The 21,231-nt window shown below is 35.5% G+C and overlaps 1 protein-coding gene across 2 annotated transcripts in view; it reads left to right on the top strand.

Moving 5' to 3' along the window:
• LOC150089304 (high affinity cAMP-specific and IBMX-insensitive 3',5'-cyclic phosphodiesterase 8B-like) overlaps positions 1 to 21,231 on the top strand; it is a 764,745-nt gene that overhangs the window by 305,753 nt on the left and 437,761 nt on the right. For both annotated transcript variants that reach the window (XM_090388973.1, XM_090388965.1), the window contains exons 3-4: positions 2,039 to 2,229; positions 13,538 to 13,597. In XM_090388973.1, coding sequence (XP_090245099.1) covers positions 2,039 to 2,229; positions 13,538 to 13,597 — 251 coding nt within the window. The remainder of the gene's footprint in view (positions 1 to 2,038; positions 2,230 to 13,537; positions 13,598 to 21,231) is intronic.

The raw sequence follows: 21,231 nt of genomic DNA, 5'->3' as shown, positions 1-21,231 counted from the left end.
CTAGAAGAATTGGGCAGTTGGGCTGAGAGCAGCGACAATTGAAGTTTGATTAATTCAAGGTTCTGTATATGGATAGCAGTAATCCCAGAATACTTTACCCACTGTATATCACATACCACACTCAGAGAAGTGGAGAACAAAAAAGATCTGGGGTAATTGTGCAATCAGACATGAAGTTCTGTATGTAGTGCAGATGGGCTGCTAGGAGATCCTCATGGGGTTTTGCATATGATGTATAGGATAACATCTCCATAACAAGGCAATGGTTAAACCACATCTTGAATGCTGTATACAGTTTGAGATGCCTCATTTAGGAAGGACTTGGATCTGTTGCAGCAGGTGCAGATAAAAGCAGTGAGATTAGTGAGAGATTGATTTGCCACTTTTAATACTAATTCTAACCTTGGATAATGGTTTTATCTCTAAGGTGAACATAAATGTAAGCCTCAAGGTCAAAAACATGGACTTGTTGTGATCAAAATCATTTTACAGAAAATTATATAAAATTTATTTGATTTCAGTTATTGTGTTTAAATATACCTTTGCAATCCTATAATATTAGACTCTGAAAAATGTGCTCATCAGTGCCAGCATGTTTGGTTAAAGTGTATAAAGTTTAAATAACAAACAAAATGTGGTTATAAAATGAAATATTTCATATTAAAATTTATGTTATTAAAATTTTCATTTTTAATTTTGGAAGTATTTCCAGAAACTTCTTAGATAAAAAAAAAACTTAGTTGATAATTACAATTTTTTGCTGTATTTAATTGTAAACATAAAAGGTATCTAAGATCTGGTGTACTAATTTTAGCCCTTGGTTTATTGAATTAAATTTAGTTGTTTGTTGAATTTTAAATGTCTGTTCCACTGTAATTCACATTTCCTGCTATTTCCTGCTCTTCAAAACTGGCAGTGCAACCATTATTCACAATACTTTTCAAGGTATGGTGATTTATGATTGCACTGTCTGTTTTGAAGAGCAGGAAATAGTTTTATACAATATCATTATTTTGTCCCTATAACGTTTTTCTTCTGAATGTTATACTAAAAATTATTTTAGTATTACAATTATTTGCTGTTTTGTTTTTTGTATAATAGAATCACTGATGTGCATACTTATACTTATATAGCATATCATTTTCTGTTATACTCAGGGCTTTTTTTCTGCTGGAACATGCTGGAATGGCATTATGGAAGTTAAAAAGAAATAATAATATAAAAAAAAACATATTTATTTTAAAATAATTTTTTTTATTATTATTAATGCTGCTGGGGGGTGCATTGTGTGTCAGCAGAGAGTTAAGCTTGACTTTGTGGCTCATCTGTTGAATTGTTCACCAATCACAACACTTAATTAATTATTAAAATGCTTAATAAAACCAGCTTATTCAGGCCATCATACAGCCATAGACATAAACAATAAAAAAAGAAATCACAATAAGAAATATGATTATATGCATTTACTGTGGAAATATTTATAAGGCCTTTTATAAAAATCTGTATAAAACCTTATTATAAAATTGTTATGATAAATAAATAATACATATTAAATTAATTTTGTTCAATTTACTATACTTTTGTAGTTTGAATGTCAAATTAGTACTTATGATGGTATTATGCATTACTGGGGAATCAGAATGCATACTGTTTATTGTGTAAATGTGATATTATTGAAATATCAAATAAAGGAAAAAGTGACTTTATTAAACAAACTGCAACAAATAAGAGTGCAGGGTACGTGGCAAAAGTAACGTGGCCAATATGATAAAATAATTTTTTTTAGATCTCAGACTTTGTAAAAACCTCCCAAATTTGAAAATTTAGTACATTTGGCACCATAATTTTCTAAAAATATTTCCTTGAAGGGGACCTCAGATTCCCTTCTTTCCTAGGTGGGACTTCCTCAGTGTTCCAGAAGTTTGTATTTTACAAAAAAGCCCTGGTTATATTACATCTTTGGAATTTTTATAATAAAGGTAAAACATTAAGTTTCTTGAAAATAGAGTTCCAGTATTGAGTCTCTTTAAAATTATAGGTTCTTCTTGTATTTGCCAAGGAAGATGCTCAAAGTGATGCACTTAAGTGGTCAGCAGAAAAACTACAGTATGACTGTACCTTAGTGCATACTCCTGAACAAGCTATTGAAAACTACTTTCACAAATACCATCAGTTAATTATAATTGATGGCAGGCACTTAAAAGGATTTGATCCTGTTGCACTGTGCAGGTTAGTATTATCATGTCATCATGTCATTTATTTATTTATTTAATCATATGATCAACAGATTTGTACCTTATTCCAATTATACTGGTATACATGATATTTGCTGATGGAAGATTTCTTGCTTGATGGAATTACTAAAAAACCACTGTCATCTTTTTCCTACACATCAGTTTTTGAAAAGATGGTATTGCACTATTTGCCTTAGGCTCTCCAATTGTCATCTAAAATATGTCATGAATTGTAATTTTTTGTGCATGAAAAAAGTGTTACATGTGTTTTAATTGTTAATATTCCATTAATACGTTATTATTATATTGTTTATATAATTTATTTTTGTTTTTAGATAATATCACATTGGTGTGCCAACAATATTGATTCTTTCTGTTACACCTGTGATTTTACAAATGAAATCAAAGACATCCTAGACAACATTCAGTTTGTCATATTTTCTGTTTGCTAAACTGCTTTGGCTAAATCAAGAATCTTTTGTCATTAAATCAGTCAAACATAAGTAATAATGAGATTGAGTAAAATTCAAAGAGTTTTACTCAATCTTCTAAAAAATAAATGTATTTTTTAGTAAATGTATAAAGGGTGACACACCACCCTTTATACATAAATGTATAAAGGGTGGTGTGTCAAAATAAATGTATACACCTACAAAATACATATAGAAGGAAACTTCAGAGTGTCACATAGCATTATAAAGTAAAGATATAGAGATGGTACCTAGATGAACGTATAAAGATGGTATCTAAACATTTATATTTATTTTTATCTATATAAAATTTGATAGCTACCTGCTAAACTAAATTTTCATAATAGTTCAACTAATTTTAGAACAAATTTAAATTCTTGGACATAAAATTTAGAACAACAAAATTTTATGTTCAAAGTGAAAAGTTAACCATCAACAAGTTTGTTTTTTTTGGTTCTCGTATGGCCACTTCATTTTTTTAGAGTTTTATTTCTTCAGATGCCAATTTGAAAGAAGGAAACAAATTTTCTTCAACCTGTGACTCTTTAGAATAATTTTGATAATGTATACTTTACTTAAGAGAAGACTCTTACTAATAAAATCTGGTTTATTTCAATATATTCCATGTTTCAACTGGTGTTTTTGTAAGAACACAGATTTCATTCGAAATTCCAAAAAGAAGTTTCCTGTGTTTAACTTAGCTTTTATAACATTGAATCACACTAGATCCAGAAAATAGTATTTTGTTTTTCTTGACTGATATAGAATAATCTGTTATTTATAGCAAAAAAAACCCCACTTTTGTGCTGCTTTTAACTTTTCCCAATAACATATCCATTTTAACAGATCTCTCTCTCTCTCTTGGTATTTTGTCCAGTGCCTGTCATGGTCACTCGCATATCAAAGTCTGCTTTTACATGAAAAGCAGACTTTGATATGTGATAAAAAGTGATAAAAAAGCAATAAAAATGTGTGTGTGTATGTGGTCAATCTCAGTAATAATGATGTGAGAAAAGGTAAATGTAACATTAAATATGTGGAACACATTTTTAACTAAACAAAGCTACATTTTAGAAGTTATCAATACCAATCTTATAACATTTCAGGAATTTTCATTACAACAAATGTGATCAACACTTTTAAGAAAATCAAATATAATGTCTTTCAGTCTTTTCTATGACTTCATTTTTAATTAGAGAAAGTTTATAACATTGAGAAATTAAAATTGTAGCATATCAACATTCTGCAAGGTTACACAGAGTTTTCTTGTTTTTATATGAATGGATAACAGGATTAAAGGTAATCATTGGTTTCTCTCAGTATTCTTCACAAATTAATTATGTTATTTATTGTGAAGAATACTGAGAGAAACACATGACACAAGACACTGGTTCCAGTTACTTTGTCAACTTCATCAAACTTTGGCTGATTGGCAAGGACTCTAAAGCATCACATTGTTCATACATGGGTTATTTGTATACAGATGCACGAGAACCAGTTTCAAAGTGGTGTGTCACCCTTTATCATCTTACAAATATGACTATAAAACATTTAATCATTTATAACATTGATTATAAATATAAATATGAAGAGGTATTTACTTTTATTTTTTTAGTATTGTCGTGGCTGTGCCACTGGTCTCACACCTGGAAGCAAAAATGTTATTAATTATTATATTAGTATTGGCAAATGATGCAAAGAAGCAAGCATATACAGCACATCCAAAGGGGGAAAAAACCCCCCACTACTCCGCATCATCTGTCTCTCTGATAATATGTCTAATTTTTACCTAAATTTTTTCAAATTACCGATGATAGTTTATTCAATGGTTAAAAATTAGCTGAAAGCAAATTTTTGCACATATATCCTGTAGCCATCATGTTTTCGGTTTAAGCTTATGTTCTTGTGTGTGTGTGTGTGTGTGTGTGTGTGTGTGTGCGTGTGCGTGTGCGAGTGTTAAGTTTACTAAGTCCAATTATAACCTTACACATTTCAGTCAGGTCTCCTTTCAGTGCCTAGTTTCCAAGTTTGCAGAACCAAAGTCTTTTTATGGTTAGAATACTTCTTTGTGTTCTTGACTAATCTGGCTGCTCTTCTCTGCACTCTTCCTCAAGAGATCCACATCTTTCTTAAAATGAGACTTCCATACTTGTATGCAGCATTCAAGATACCATTGCCTTATACAATGGGATAATCTCTGCTTCGACCTTGCCAAAAAAGTTCCTGCATATCATTGACTAAACCCTATGAGCAGTTCTAGCAGCCTGTCTGCACTGCTCAGAGAACTTTGTGTCGGACTGTATGAGGTCTGTTTTTTCTCCACAACCCTGAGTTTGGTGGAGAACAAAGTCTCAAAATAAATCCCAAAATCCCAAAGGAGATTAGATAGGTGAAGGCAGATTACGAGAAATCCTTGGCAAAAGATGCAAAGAAAAACAGCAAAGAGTTCTTTACTTATGTAAACTCTAGAAGGAAGGGGATGAATCAGATTGGTCCATTTAATCAATGGTTTGTCTGTTAATGATTCTGTTCAGGTAGCTGACAAACGGCGCCTCCGTAGCCAGGTGGGCAGGAGCAGCAGTGCGTAGCACACGCGTCTTGATCACACCGGGGGTTCGAGCCCATGACCAACAAATACAGAGGATGCGGAAAGGTCAGGGAATGACCACCACATATCCCGGAGCAATATGGCGTTAGTTGCTAATGCTCCTAAAAACCAAAATAACATAACAGCTGACAAACTGAATGGATATATTGCATCTACATTTGCACATAAGGAGTTATTTAGGGATGGGAATGCCAGAGGTTAATTAAACTCTAGCAGTGATTTAAATCTTTGCTCTTAACTGAGAGCAAAGAGGAGGAGAAATTGTTGAAGTTAGCATTAGCATTAGCATTAGTAGAGGCATATGATGCAAGGAAGCAAGCTTATGCAGCATCAGCCAAAAAAAAAAAAAAAAAAAACGCACTTCCACTTCATCCCTTCATTCGTTCAAAATACCTATCCAGCTGAGCCTTAAATTTATTTAGGCTATCAACTTCCATGACAAGCGATGGAAGTCTGTTCCACCAACGAACTACCTGCTCGCTAAAGGCAAATTTCCGCACGTCTACATCTGTCTTTCCTCAATTTGAATTTATGCCTTTTCAGGTGATTATTCTGAGCAAGAGGAAGAATCCCATCATCATTGAGCATGCTCAAACCATTCAAGGCTTTATACACCTCTATCAGATCACCTCGCTGGTGCCTAGTCTCCAGACACCGTAATTTGCAAAACTTAAGCCTTTCTTCATAAGAGTACCCCTTTGTTCCATTCACTAATCTTGTTGCCCTTCTCTGTACTCGTTCCAGCAGCTCTACATCCTTCTTGAAATGAGACCTCCAGACTTGTATACAGTACTCAAGGTGTGGCCTGACCATTGTCTTATACAAGGGAATAATCACATCCTCATCCCTGCTAGAAAAATTACTGTATATCATTGACAAGACACCAAGAGCTACTCTTGCAGCCCGTCTGCACTGCTTAGAGAAGTTCATATCTGCCTACACAATTACCCCCAGGTCCTTTTCATTCTCTACCACTGTCAGTGTAGTACCACAGAGTTGATACGTTGCTCTGGGATTGCTGTTTCCCATATGTAGTACTTTACATTTGTCAATGTTAAAGTTCATTTGCCAGCTCTCAGCCCATCTGCTCAACCTTTCCAGATCCTGTTGCAGCAGCATAGTGTCAGTAGTGTCCTTAACAACCCTGCCAACCTTTGTATCATCTGCAAACTTGGACATTAAGCTTGATATACCATCATCAATATCATTTATAAATACCAAAAACAATAATGGACCCAACACTGAACCCTGAGGGACTCCACTAATAACATTAGTCCACGATGAGCAGTGTCCATTGATTACCACTCTCTGTCTTCTCCCCCTCAACCACCCCTTTATCCATAGCAGCAATTTGCCTCCAGTGCCACACTGCTCCAATTTGTGCAGCAGTCTTCCATGTGCAACAGTATCAAAAGCCTTTCTAAGATCCAAGTATATAATATCAAAGTTATTCCCTGCATCCAGTTCTTTTGTAACTGCATCGTAGTATCCACTCAAATTGTTCAGGCAAGACTTCCCCTTAACAAAACCATGCTGTGTCCGAGCTATAACTGAAGTCTTGTTTAGATGATCCTGCAGTGCTTATTTAACCAGTGCTTCCATTAATTTTCCTGGAACAGAAGTTAAACTCACAGGTCTATAATTACTTGTGTCAGCCTTTGGTCCTCCTTTGTGAATTGGGATCACATTTGCACATCTCCAGTCTGTGGATACCTCCCCTGAGTCCAAGGAAGTTCTCATAATTATGGCTAAGGGTTTGCTTACTTCTTTGCTGCCTCCTTAATATAACTGGATAGATCCCATCCACCCAAGGTGCCTTTTTTATGTTTATCCTCAACAATTTCCCCTCCACTTTCCTCTCAGTTATTACAAAATCATCTAGTTCACTGCCAGAGTTTATTTCACCTCTGGAATTCTCCTCGCTGAATAACTCCTCGTGTGTGAATGTCAGTGCAAAATATTCATTTAATTTGTTGGCTACCTGAGCAGGATCATCAAAAGTTTACCCATTGATATCAAGTGGACCAATCTGATTCATCCCCTTCCTTCTAGAGTTTACATAAGTAAAGAACTCTTTGCTGTTTTTCTTTGCATCCCTTGCCAAAGATTTCTCGTAATCTGTCTTTGCCTGCCTAACCTTTGTAAGTTGGTTACAGATCTACTTGTATCTATCATAGCCTTCTGTGTCACGTATTAATTTATATGTATCCTATGCATTTTTATTCTCTGTCATATGTCTTATTAGTTCATCTGACTAATGTTAGACATAAGAAAGTTAAACATAAGAAAGGCATGGTTGAATGGGATCTATCCAGTTATATTAAAGGAGGCAGCAAAGGAAGTAAACAAACCCTTAGCCATAATTATGAGAGCATCCTTAGATTCAGGGGAGGTCCCCATGGACTGGAGATGTGCAAATGTGACCCCAATTCACAAAGGAGGATCAAAAGTTGACACAAGTAATTACACACCTGTTAGTTTAGCTTCTGTTCCGGGGAAATTAATGGAGGCACTGGTTCTGGAGAAATATTAATGGAGGCAAACATCCCTTTATCTATAGCAGTAGCTTGTCCTAATACTATACTGATCTGAAATTACCTCTCCAATTTGTACAATATGTACAATAGTACCAGAAGTTTTTCTGAAATCAAATTATATATTGTCCAAAATAATGTTTTGTTCCATTTCCTTTTCCATTGTATCATAGTATACAATCAGATTAGTCAGAAAAGATCGACTTTTAATAAATCCTTGCAGTGACTATAGTTTACAAGGTCTGTTACAAAATTTTAATGTTTGATATTGTAAAATTTTGTGCAATTGTTGGTTCTCTCCTTCAAAGTAGCTTCTTTGGGTAGCTACGCATTTCTTCCAGTGCTCCTTAAATCTCTGGAAGCACTATGGGAATTCTTTCTTCTGTGAGGTTCTTCAGTGCTTCAGATACAGTACTGTGGATATTGTTAATCATCCCTTTCAGCCTTGATCTTTGGAAAAAGAAAAAAGTGGCATGGGAACAAATCTGGGGAATACAGTGACTATGGGAACACTGAAATGTTTTAGAAGTCAAAAACTTTGTAATAGACATTACACAGTGACAGGGTGTATTGTCATGATGCAAAATCTCTGGCTGTTCATGGACTTCTTGATAGAAACTTTGGTTGACAGTTTTATCTTGTAGTATGATATTATTTTTTCAGCAGATAAAAATAAAACAAATGAACATAATTGCAATTCTGCATTTGCTCTTCATGCTTTCTTTGGGTGTGATGAATTTATTTGTGGCATTTCATCATGTTTCTTCACTTGTTATTACTCCCTAAAGGAACTCTTGTTCAGTTTCAATATGATTGAGAGGGTCAAAGGCAGATGTTTTTCCAATTTTGTTTCTATTCTTAAGAGATATTTTTTGGTACCATTTTTGTACAAATTTTGTGCATGCCCAAATGCTCTGTTAAAATGTCATGGATAATTTGGTGACCCATGTTCAGCCTACCTGCCATCAATTTCATGATCAGATACAATCAGAGCCCTTACCTTCTCTTCATTTTCCTCTATCATTGACAAGACAAATTTCCATGTGCATGGTTCTTTCTGAAAAGGTCTTGTGCCGTCAGAAAACGGCACAATGCAGATCTTGAAAAATGGAGCAGAACAATATCAAGAAACATTATGTGTCAAACTCAACAAAAGCACAATAGACATGTATGAAAAGTTAAAAAGAGCTTAATGGAGATAGAGTTTTAACCGAAGCTCAAGTTTTCGGATGGCACAAGACCTTTTCAGAAGGAACCATGCACATGGAAATTTGTCTTGCCAACGATAGAGGAAAATGAAGAGAAGGTAAGTGCTCTGATTGTATCTGATCATGAGATTGATGGCAGGTATGCTGAACATGGGTCACCAAACTATCCATGACATTTTAACAGAGCATTTGGGCATGCACAAAATTTGTACAAAAGTGGTGCCAAACACATGGTTGCTTACTTCGCACTAGCTCAACTCACACTGAATGCATTGAAACAGAACTACTCTCTTTGTTTTTTAGGGTGTTCAGCTAACATGCTGATATGTAATATGTGCACAGTATTGCCATGTGATGTTTTATAGAACCAGTCTCCTTAATTTTGTGACATACCTCGCATAACAATTCACAACTAATTCACCCACAAAGCAGCTACTAGGACCATTTCAATACAGAGCTTAAAAATAGGAAAGAGTGAGTGGGAGAATTAGACCTTACACTACTGGGACTATTTCAATACAGAACTATACAGAGCTTAAAAAAAAGGAAAGAGTGAGTGGGAGAATTGGACCTTACACTTCACAGGAAACAATATGTTTGCTTCCAACCTCCTCCCGACCAAAAAAACCTGACATTTATTATTACATTTATGGCTATCATTATACTAATTACAGTGTTAATTTTACAGTGTTAATTACAGTGTTTAACTCCTGTCCTTGGTTAAAAACCAAGGACAGGAGTGAATAGAGAATAAAGCAAGCTAGTTATATCAGATTGACTTCCCTTGCTTAGAAAGATTAAATTCAGTTTTGCACATGAAAGTACGAATGAGGACAAATTTTCAAGACAAAAACTAAGTGCACCAGAATACGAGGGGTGACCATTTAATTTGCGGACTGGTGCAAGATCTTATCTCAATTGTCATCATCTGAATCTTCTGCAGATTTCTCCTTCTCGAAATACATTCCCTTAAAATTTACATGCTTTTGCCACTGTTGCATTCACACATTAAATGCTTTTGCAAGCCATTTTTCTAAATACTGCAAAGTGCTTCTATTGTGGTTCTGTGAGCATTGTTGTGTTGATTGCAAAACGCTTGCCTTTCAGAGCTTTCTTCAGACGTGGAAACAGGCAGAAATCACATGGGGCTAAGTGCAGTGAATAGCATTGTCATTAGTAGAGGCATATGATACAAGAAAGCAAGCTTATATAGCACCAGCCAAAAAAAAATAATAATAATAAAATAAAATAAAATAAAACACCTTCCCATTTCACATATCCATTTGCTCTGAATGTTTGTCTAGTTCTGCCGTGAACTTATTTAAGTTGCTGACCTCCACTACAATAGATGGAATTTTGTTCCAACTATCAGCCACCTGCTGGCTAAATGTGAATTTCTGCATATCTATTCTACAATTGTCTTTCCTCAGTTTGAATTTATGCCCCCTCGGGTGAGTATTCTGAGCAATAGGAAGAATCCTATTAGCATTGAACTTGCTGAATCCATTCAAGGCCTTATACATCTCAGTTAGATCACCTTGCAGGTGACTAGTCTCCAGAAGCTGCAATTTGCAGAACTTAACCCTTTCTTGGTAACACCAACCCTTTGTTCCACAAACCAATCTCTTTTCCCTTCTCTGTACTCGTTCCAGCAGCTTGACATCTTTCCTAAAATGAGGCCTCCACAGCTGTATACAGTACTCAAGGTGTGGCCTGACCATTGACTTATACAAGGGGACAATCACCCCCTTATCCCTGCTAGCAAAATTCCTCTATATCATTGACAAGACACAATGAGCTACTCACGCAGCCTTTTTGCATTGCTCGGAAAACTTCATATGTGACTGCACAATGGTCCCTTTCATTCTCCAGGACCCTTTCATTCTCCACTACCCTGAGTGTGGTACCATGTTACTCTGGGGTTACTGCCACCCGTGTGCAGTACTTTATATTTGTCAATGTTAAAGTTCAGTTGCCACCTCTCAGCCCATCTGCTCAACTTTTCCAGTTCCTGTTGCAGTAGCATACTATCATTACTGTCGTTAACAACCCTACCAACCTTTGTATTGTCTTCAAACTTCGACATTAAGCCTGATATAACTTCATCAGTATCATTGATAAATACCGAAAACAACAATGGGCCCAACACTGAACCCTGGGGGACTCCACTGATAATATTAGCCCATGAAGAGCAGTGTCCATTGATAACCACTCTCTATCTTCTCCCACTCAACCATCCTTTTATACATTGTAGCAACTTGCCCTTAATGCCATACTGCTCCAATTTGTACAGTTTCAAAAACTTTCCAAAAATCCAAGTATAAGATATCAAAATTATTCTTTGCATCCAGTTCCTTTGTGACCACATCAAGGAAGGTGAGGCAGAACCTCGACGCCTATGGCAGTGATCACTGCCTGCACAATATTAGCCGTATGGAACTTGGCATTGTCTTGATGGAGAAACCACTTCACACCGGAAAGTTTGGTCACACCCGAATATGGCTGTCCTACCCAGACACTCATTACCATATGCTTCATTCATCTCTTTAACTGTTTCCAATGTATTTAAGCTCTGTCTGACACAATAATGAATCACATATTGTGTTTCAATTTGTATGTCCTACCTGATACTTGTTTCAAAACGATTGTCAGTGATACACGGCTTATAAAACTCTCTTCATACAACACTAGCTTGACAAGTACTGGCATGTGCACACAGAGTCTGCTCAGTAGCAATCAGGGAGAGCGCCTTCAGCGGCAGTTATGGAAAGTTCATGTGGTAAACATTAAATCTTGCACCAGTCTACGAATTGAGTGATCACCCCTCGTATATGTATGCAAAATTTCACAGAAATGTTGGTAACATAAAATAGAAACATAAAAAATTAACTGCTATCAAATTTAAGTTTGTGGAGGCATAATTGCACACAAAATGCATTACTCCAACACAAAAATTAAGCAAATATTTACAAAAATCACTTTGAAATTAGCATATTTCACTGAAAGAACAATTTTAATAATAAATTTCCACATATAGAGACAGAATTAACAAATTTTGTGTGTGTATATAATGAATATAAACACCAAATAGTAATGTAGAATCATTCATTCTTTTTTCCAATATTTTTGGCATTTACTACATGGAAAGTCACTGGGGTTAGCTGATTTACTGTTTGTGGCAGCACAAATTTTACCCTAATTTCTCTTATTATCCAATATCCAATTATGTGCAAATTTATTATAGCATTAGGTTTTAAAACTTTAACTTCCCTTTTGGAAGTTGAGTATCATAACATATTAAAATAGAGGGATGATTCTGATTTAGCCATAGGTATTTCCTTTGCCAATGTCATGGAGAGTCAAAAACAAGAGAAGAAGATTCTGCCCTTTTACTCAGCAAGGAAGTACTTTGTTGCTACATGAGAGTGCATGGTGCACAAATAAAATTTAAAAATGATGTTTTCATAAATGTCAAGATAGCAGAAATTTCATCAGTTGGCAGTGCGACATTTTCATAGTTTAAATTTTTTGTGTACAAGTTTCCTTGGCATCACTATAGATAAAAAAAAATAAATGAAACTATAGGTGTTTTGTATCATCAGTTCTGTCAGTTTCAGTGTGAGAACCTGATAGATGCTATTATGAAAAAAGAAAGAATAGTGGTGCAGTGGTCCTTTTTTAGAGAACTGACAAGGAAGCTTGAAATATAACAAATTATCCAAAATAATTCTTGTAATTTCAACATTTCTTCATAGGAATATTGAGTGGAAGAGAATATTTATTTAGTTGAGAAAAACATAAAATGAGTTCAGATCTCTTTCGGATGAAGCTTTGGAAATGCTCTTGAAAGCCAAGTCTAGCCATTTGTTATGAACAAAACTTGGTCCCAGAATTTCTGAAGAGGCAATGCTATCGTTCTCAAAGTAATACAAATCAGTCGATGTCTGACAGAAAATCCAAACAGAAATCCACAGAAAATAAAATCCTAGGTGAGATAATGTTTGAAAGCATACTGTTCTGGTAAGCAGTTTGATGCCTGTATTTAAATATAAAATGTATATGTTGTCAGTGAAATTTAATTTCTAATGCAGTGTGGACTTAAAAAAAAAAAAAAAAAAAACACCTCCTCCTCCTTTTTCTAAAAAAACCAAAAAAAAAACCCCTTGTTTTCTTCTTGTCTTTTTGTGAAGAACTCCTGTCCTTTTCAAAAAATCTGCTGTTTATTGCCTGTTTTATCAAAAAAATCTATTTTTTTTTCTGCTGCATACAATTACCTGATCTCTAGCATTTTGAAAGTCAAAAGTTGGCAGCTATGTTATCTTCACACTATTTGCCAGATAGATGTGAGGATAATACACTTGTATTGATACTTGAATGAAAAAAAAATTAACAATATGAACAATTTATTAACAGTAATTAAAATTTGTTTTTATCTCTTGTTCCATTAAGCTAATTATCTTTGTTACCCTACTCCTACTTTCAGATCTTTCAGAGTAATTCAAGGTAATCAGTACACCTGTATGGTTGCTGTAGTGAAGAAAAGGTAATATTAAAATTGCATTTGCATGTGTACATTGTATTTTCTTCATAAAATTTCAAAATTTCTGAAAACTACATTATAACTGCTAAATCAGAGGTTCCCAAACTTTCTCGGTTCACGGTGCCCTTAGTGTCTCAGTGATTTTCTCACAGCGCCCTTAGGCCAAAAGAAATACCTAACAGTTCCATTTATTAAGTAGTTATGTCCAAACAACTTAATAAGTAATACTGAAACTGTGAACTACCTCGAGCTAGTAGTTTGTTCAGTGTCTGACAGATGTCGAGTATTGCTGTGTTTCCCCTTGAAAATTTAAAATATCCCACGGTACACAGCAGAGTTTGGGAAAACCGCTTGCTAAATAATAGTTACATTGTAGTATCTATCTTACTGTCATTGTACCTATCTTATGTCTCTTTCTAGCTTAAAACCAGTATACTCTATTTCTGTTTCTATTAACTGAATTAATGTTTTCTTTTGTTTCTTTCCTAGATTTGCAAATCCGTTTGAATTTTTAATATCTTTTCCCTCAACCTTTTAGCTAAACATACTTAACACTATATGATGTGATTATTTTTATGTCTATAATTGCTTTTTTTATTTGTTAATTGTCTAATACAAGCTGTTAACTAATTTTTCTGATAAAATTCTAAATAATCTTAATTACTCATCATTGTCTTTGATTTGGAACTATTGCCTGAATGGTAACAGCATTTTATCTTTAGTCTTTAGGCCTGATGCAGCCAAGTGGTCATGAGCGAGGGTGCAAATAGCACATGCTCTTTGAGTGGATTGTGGTTCAATCTTCTGGCTGTGGTCCTGTGATTGGCATGCATGGCTGCAAACATAAGAGATTCAATGTTTAAGCCCACATAGTTTTATGAAAGATAAAACTATGTGGGCAGTTTGCAAACTGTGGAGCTGAAAATTTGGCAGCCCTTAATTCAGTATGTACACAGACATAATGTATATACTGGGTGTTCACTTTAAAAGTTAACCCATATTTGTATTAAGTACAATGCTACCAAGTAATGATTGTTTGGCATAATTGTATGAAGGGTATTAGTGGAGGATATTATGTAACTGGAGGAAGTGACAGTTTTGCATTTTGAGTAAGCATTAAGAATCCACTAAAAAAAACACATTGAGCAATGTTTTTTTTAGTGGATTCTTACTTTGAAATTATCTGTAAAACTGAATTTCACAATCACTTGGTGAATGTCAACAAAAATTAGTTGAAAAATTTTCTAATGCAAAAACTATCCATGCAAAGCTGCAATTTTCAAGATTATAAAGAAGTTTCACGAGTGTGGATCAGTTGGGAATAAGGAACATAAAGAAGGCGTGTTCTTACACCTGACATGTTAAACAATAGTAGACAAGCAATTTTGCTATCTCCAAGCAAATCACTATAGAAACTCAGCATTCAAGAGGGGATATTACTTGGCTCAGCTCACTTCACTGTAAGACAATACCTAAAAGTTTTTCCATACCGAATCCACAGTATACATGACTTCAAATTTCAGGATAATGTTAAAATCTTTTAGTACTTTTGCTAGTTTAAACGTTTACTTGGCCATAAAGTTATTTAAATTCTGGATAAAATTTATCTGGAGGGCTGAAAATCTGCACATTTTTTGAAATCCCTTTATGCCCAAAAAAATCATTATTTTGTGTGGTATATCTCGATGAAGGGGCTTAAAGGGGAACAGGTATCCTGTGTGTTATCAGACACTCAGCCTAAAACACTGATGGATCCAATATCTCTCTATTACAGAAGATTTAGGAGAAGTCCGGTTGGCCTGCCTCCCTAAAATCCACTCATGCACACCTTCACGATGGTAAGCCCTGTTATGTCACTTAGGTGGCAACGAACGTGTAGAGTGGTTCTCTTCAAGACGCCTGGTCAGCGTGAAGAGGAAAAGACCAAACCCTCCAGCAATGAGAGCACAACAATACAAATGGCCCTCAGTCCCCAGCAGCTTTCACTCTCCCTCTTACGGCAGCGAGAGGATCAGAGTGGAAGCAGAGGGTGCTAAGAATCTCTGGGTACGACCAGGCTGCCATGCACGGAAAATGAACTTGGCCTGTTATAACGTACGATCACTCATCGGTGAAGACAGGATATTAGAGCTGGAAAAGGAATTAGAAAATGTCAATTGGAATATCATCGGTTTGGCTGAAACAAGAAGAAGAAATGAATCACTTATAAGTTTATCAAGTGGAAATCTGCTGTACACCAATGGAAACAGTGAAAGGAGTGAAGGTGGAGTTGGGTTTCTGGTCCATAAAGATTTTAAAAACAACATTTTGGAATTCAAAAGTACATCACCAAGGGTGTCAAGACTAATACTCAAGATTTCTAAGAGGTACAAGCTAAAGATTATAATGATTTATGCACCAACATCGAGCCATGATGATGAAGAGGTTGAAGAAATGTACACCGAAATTGAGAGTCTTCTAGATGAGCAGAAAACCCACTACACTATTATTATGGGGGACTTCAATGCTAAGGTTGGAAAAAGGCAAAACAGCGCAGAAAGAGGAACTATAGGAAATTTTGGAATTGGTGAAAGAAATAAAAGAGGTGAAAGACTTGTGGAATTTGCAGAATCTCAAGGACTGTCAGTAATGAACACTTTTTTCAAGAAAAGGGTGAACAGAAAGTGGACATGGAAGAGTCCAAATGGATTAACAACTAATGAAATCGACTTCATCCTCACTAACAGAAGATATATTGTGAATGATGTTACCGTCCTGAATAAGGTAAATGTTGGAAGTGATCACAGAATGGTAAGATGTACACTTGATATAGATGTAGGAAAGGAAAGGAAAAAACTGACTCGAGTAAATAATACAAAGGTCTTTGAGATAACAGAGGAGGAGAAAAAGCAGTATGTACTGGAACTTAAAAACAAGTTTGAGCTTCTGCAGACTGCTCAGGACCAAGATATCGACGAGGAATATTACAACTTTCTGAAAGTGATAAAGCCCAAGAAACCTATAGGGAAACAGAAATCCAAAGAAGAAAAAATTAGTCAAGAAACACTTGTCATGATGAACCGAAGACGGCAAATGAAGAGCAAGAAAAACACTGACAGGGAGAAAATTGAGTATACTGAGTTATGCAAAGCCATTAGAAAGAGACTCAGAGAGGACATAAGAAGATTTAACACAAGAAAAGTAGAACAAGCATTAAGGGAAAACAAAGGATTTAAATCAGCAGCCATGAGCAGTAATACAGAAAGACAAATGATACTGAAATTGAAGAATAGCGATGGTGTACTTATAAACAGCAGAGAAGGCATAATTCAAATAGCAGAAGACTACTATAGAGAATTATACAAGGAGCGAGGGTCTGATACCAGCATTGGGGAAGATGGATTGCAAAGTAGCAACACATACGACATACCCGATATTCTTCCTGATGAGGTAGAACATGCATTGAAGAAAATGAAGAATCGAAAAGCCCCGGGGGAAGATGAAGTTACTGTAGAGTTGTTAAAACTAGGAGGAAGAGACATAACACAAAAACTGGCAAGGCTCTTCACAAAGTGCATTAGAAAAGGTGTGACGCCTAAGCAGTGGAATAATGCAATCATAGTTTTGCTGCATAAGAAAGGAGATAAATCAGAAATTGGAAATTATAGACCAATTAGCTTGTTATCCCACATCTACAAGTTGTTCACAAGGGTCATTACTAACAGATTAGAAAGAATACTTGATGAGAATCAACCGAAAGAGCAAGCTGGCTTTAGGACAGGATTCTCAACTATGGATCACCTTCATGTAATATCACAGCTAATGGAGAAAGCAAATGAATATAAAACACCATTATGCCTGGCTTTTGTGGATTATGAAAAGGCATTTGACTCCATACAGCATAAGGCAATGTTTCGGGCACTGGAAAGACAAGGCATAGATACCCCATATATTATGATTTTGAAGAAAATATATGAGAGTGCTACCTCCTTTATTAGACTAGACAAAGACAGTAGCAAATTTAAAATCGAGAAAGGAGTTCGACAAGGAGACACAATATCTCCGAAGCTGTTTACTGCTGCCCTTGAGGAAGCTTTCAGAAGATTAGACTGGTCGCAGAAAGGAGTCAATGTGAACGGAGAGTACCTAAACCATTTACGATTTGCAGATGACATTGTGGTTATAAGCCACGATCCCAAAGAATTAGAGGAAAATCTTAATCAGTTATGCACAGTTAGTAAGGATTTTGGACTAAAGATGAATATGGCTAAAACAAAAGTAATGATGAACAAGTATGCCACGGAAAGGGAAATAATGATTGAAGGAGCAGTAATTGAAAAGGTGGAGTCATATACTTATCTGGGACAAGTTATTAGCTGTAATAATGATAAATGGGTGGAAGTCAAGAGAAGAATAAATTTTGGATGGATAGCATTCAGGAAATATAGTCACATACTGAAGAGCAATATCCCAGTTTGTCTGAAACGTAAAATAATGAATCAATGTATACTCCCCACCATGACTTATGGAAGTGAAACTTGGGCACTCACCAAAAGAATGGAAGAGAAGCTGAGAACTACACAGCGAAGAATGGAACGAATTATATTGGGAATCAGACTGTTAGATAAGAAGAGAAACACATGGATTAGGCAGCAAACTCAAGTAAAGGACATTCTTATCAAAACTAAAGAACTAAAATGGTCTTGGGCAGGACACATAGCTCGAAGACATGATGACAGATGGACTAAGAAAATAACAGAATGGTATCCAAGAGGAGCTAGAAGAAAACCTGGAAGACAAAGTCGGAGATGGATAGATGAAATTCATGAGTTTTTGGGTAGTAAATGGATGGCCAGTGCTCAAAACAGAAGGAACTGGAAAGTTGCTGGAGAGGCCTTCATCCTGCAGTGGATTGAAAATGGCTGATGATGATGATGATGATCTCGATGAAAAAGAATAGTTGGATCCATATTTTTTGAACAAACTGCCACTTCTGATGTTTATCTAGGCATCTTAATGCAGTTTATTGTTTTGCTAGAGATAAACGAAAGAGACATTTTATCAACCTCAAAAAGCTCAACCACTAAAATATTGCAAGAGTTTCTTGGGGATTGAATCATATTACAAGGACTTTGGCCAACTAAGTCTTCTGATTTAACATCTCCGGACTTCTTTTTATGGGAATTATTAAAGCAGAAAGCTTACGAAACCAATCCTCAAAGCATTCAGCAGCTCCAATTGGGCTCTAAAAATATAGTCAAGGAGTGTATTAACCAAAACGTTTTGTCACATTGCTCACAACATGATCAAAGAAGTGAATTTATTGCTAACAACAGAGGGCACTTCCTGTACTGTTTGTAAACTATTTTTTGTTAATTATTCTGATAATAAATTATTTTCCGTGGATTGTTTTTTGGTTTACTTTTAAAATGAACTCCCTATAAACTCTTCAGACCTCAGCCTCTTGAGATTAAATGGAAACTTATTTAATCACCCCAGGTGGCCTTACAATTTTTGCTCAAAACAGATTAAAAGACTTTTGAATAGTCTTGATTTAAGATTTTTCATTGACTAAGAATATATTCAGAACATCTGACATATTGTTAGTCAATGTTTCTGATATTTTTTCTTGGTAACTAGTCGTTATTTTCATCTTGAAATAGACCAGTATTAAATGTGTAGTATTTATTTGAAAATTTGAAATATTTTCCCTTCTTCCTGGCTTTGATATAATGTCATTTCAATCCCTAAAATTAATGATCCACTGTGTATAGCAAATTGAAGCCCACTGCAATCTCTTCTCTTGTTGAATCTATTCCAATGTTCTCTTCCCCTTCTCCCATTGCATTCTGTGATCCCAATTCTTGTATATCCATTATGGAAGGAAGGGTGCTTTTCCATTTGCCAGCCTTCTTGAGACTGGGTTTCTTACTGTGGAAGCCATCAAACTTAAAGGTTCGGTTTGATAATGTATTTATTGACCTAGCTTCTGCTTTTGATACTGTTAACTTTCCATACTTTTTTTTTCTCTTTTTTAGTCAATTTGGATTGATATTCTTTTTTCTTTAATGCTTTCTTCTTTAATAACATTTGTATGGAAAAATGATTCCATATTGAAAAGAATAATATTTGTTGGAATGCTTGAAGGAGGGCTCAGATGTGGAATTCCCTACCTTCTTGGGATGAGCATTTCTCTGATTTCCTGTGCCGATTGTTTAAAGACCTGGACAATCTCCAGTTCGTCAGATGGAGCAGTTCCAGGTAATAACCATTTCCTAAGTAATTCACTTCAAGTTGTAAAAAAACCTATTTTTTTCATCTGGCATCTATATCAATCTCTCAAAATCACTCATGGAATTAATGTGGTTAAATTTATATACAAAAAAAAAAAAAAAGAAAAAGAAAAAAGTCATATTTTTTTGAGAATCTTGGCTTCCATTTAGATATATATAACTATTACCCCAGGGGTGCTCACATCTGGTGAGTATGGGCTTGGCACACATAGGGTTCTGAGCTGTATATCAGCATTCTTCTCTTTCTTGGTGATTCCCTTCCACTTCTCTCTCTCTCAGGGTAACTTTGAAATTTATTTTAGTTGGTGCAGCATAAGCCTCAGGCTTCCTTGCACTATATGGGTAGTAATAATAAGAATTACAATCACAAGGCCAAATCTTAGGATGCCTGTGTTTTAGAAAAATGTGACTTCTCTGTTAAGACCTCATACACATTTCTTATAAGGACTTTCTAATGAAAGAAGAAAACCTGGAAGACAAAGGCAGAGATGGATAGATGAAATTCATGAGTTTTTGGGTAGTAAATGGATGGCCTGTGCTCAAAACAGAAGGAATTGGAAAGTTGCTGGAGAGGCCTTCATCCTGCAGTGGATTGAAAATGGCTGATGATGATGAATGAAATATACATAGCTGCCAGCTCCATTTGTGATGAAGAAAATATCTTTTTGACTTGATTTGACCCAATTTTTGCCTCACCATTGTAATAGGCTCATAAAAAAGTCTGCTGGAGCAAAACCTCTTTTTGACTTGATTTCAACCTTCTCTCTTTCATCATTGTAACATAGCAGCTCATAAATCTGCCTAGTTACTACAAGGTTGACACGTTATAGAGCGGATAATGCAGCTTGTTTATTACAAGGTTAACATGTTATAGAGCAGCTAACATCTTTTAAGGGCACAAAAGGTGATATTGTTGCACATAATGGTACTAATGATATCAAGAGTAGGAGAACTTAAGAGTTAGTAAATACAGGGCAACGTTGAAAAAAAGGCACAGGTTAGGATTGAAATTGAAAATATCTGTAATTCTTCCATAATAGGAGGGGGGGGGTATGTAATAAGAGCCTTGCTACATCAATTTGGCCCCCTTGAGAGACTGTGCAAGGCTCATGGAGTAGAAATTTTTTTTTGTGTGGTCTTTACTTTAACACAAGAGAGACCCATTTACAGGATAGGAATACGGTAAGTCCTCGTATAGCACAATAGTTGTGTTCCTAGAAACCCTTGTGCAATGCAAAATCGTGCAATATAAATAACAGGCCCTATGGAAAAAATAGGGTTAGGTGCTGACCACCCAAGATTGAACACACATTTGTAACCAAAACATTACCAAACACAACAAATAAATGTAATAAAATACTTATG

Source organism: Mastigoproctus giganteus, chromosome 2 (assembly GCF_048544385.1).
Source record: "Mastigoproctus giganteus isolate SK-2022 chromosome 2, ASM4854438v1, whole genome shotgun sequence".
In the NCBI taxonomy this organism is placed as follows: Eukaryota; Metazoa; Arthropoda; class Arachnida; order Uropygi; family Thelyphonidae; genus Mastigoproctus; species Mastigoproctus giganteus.
Note: the sequence above shows the minus strand (reverse complement) of the source record. Positions and strands in the feature narration are given on the sequence as shown.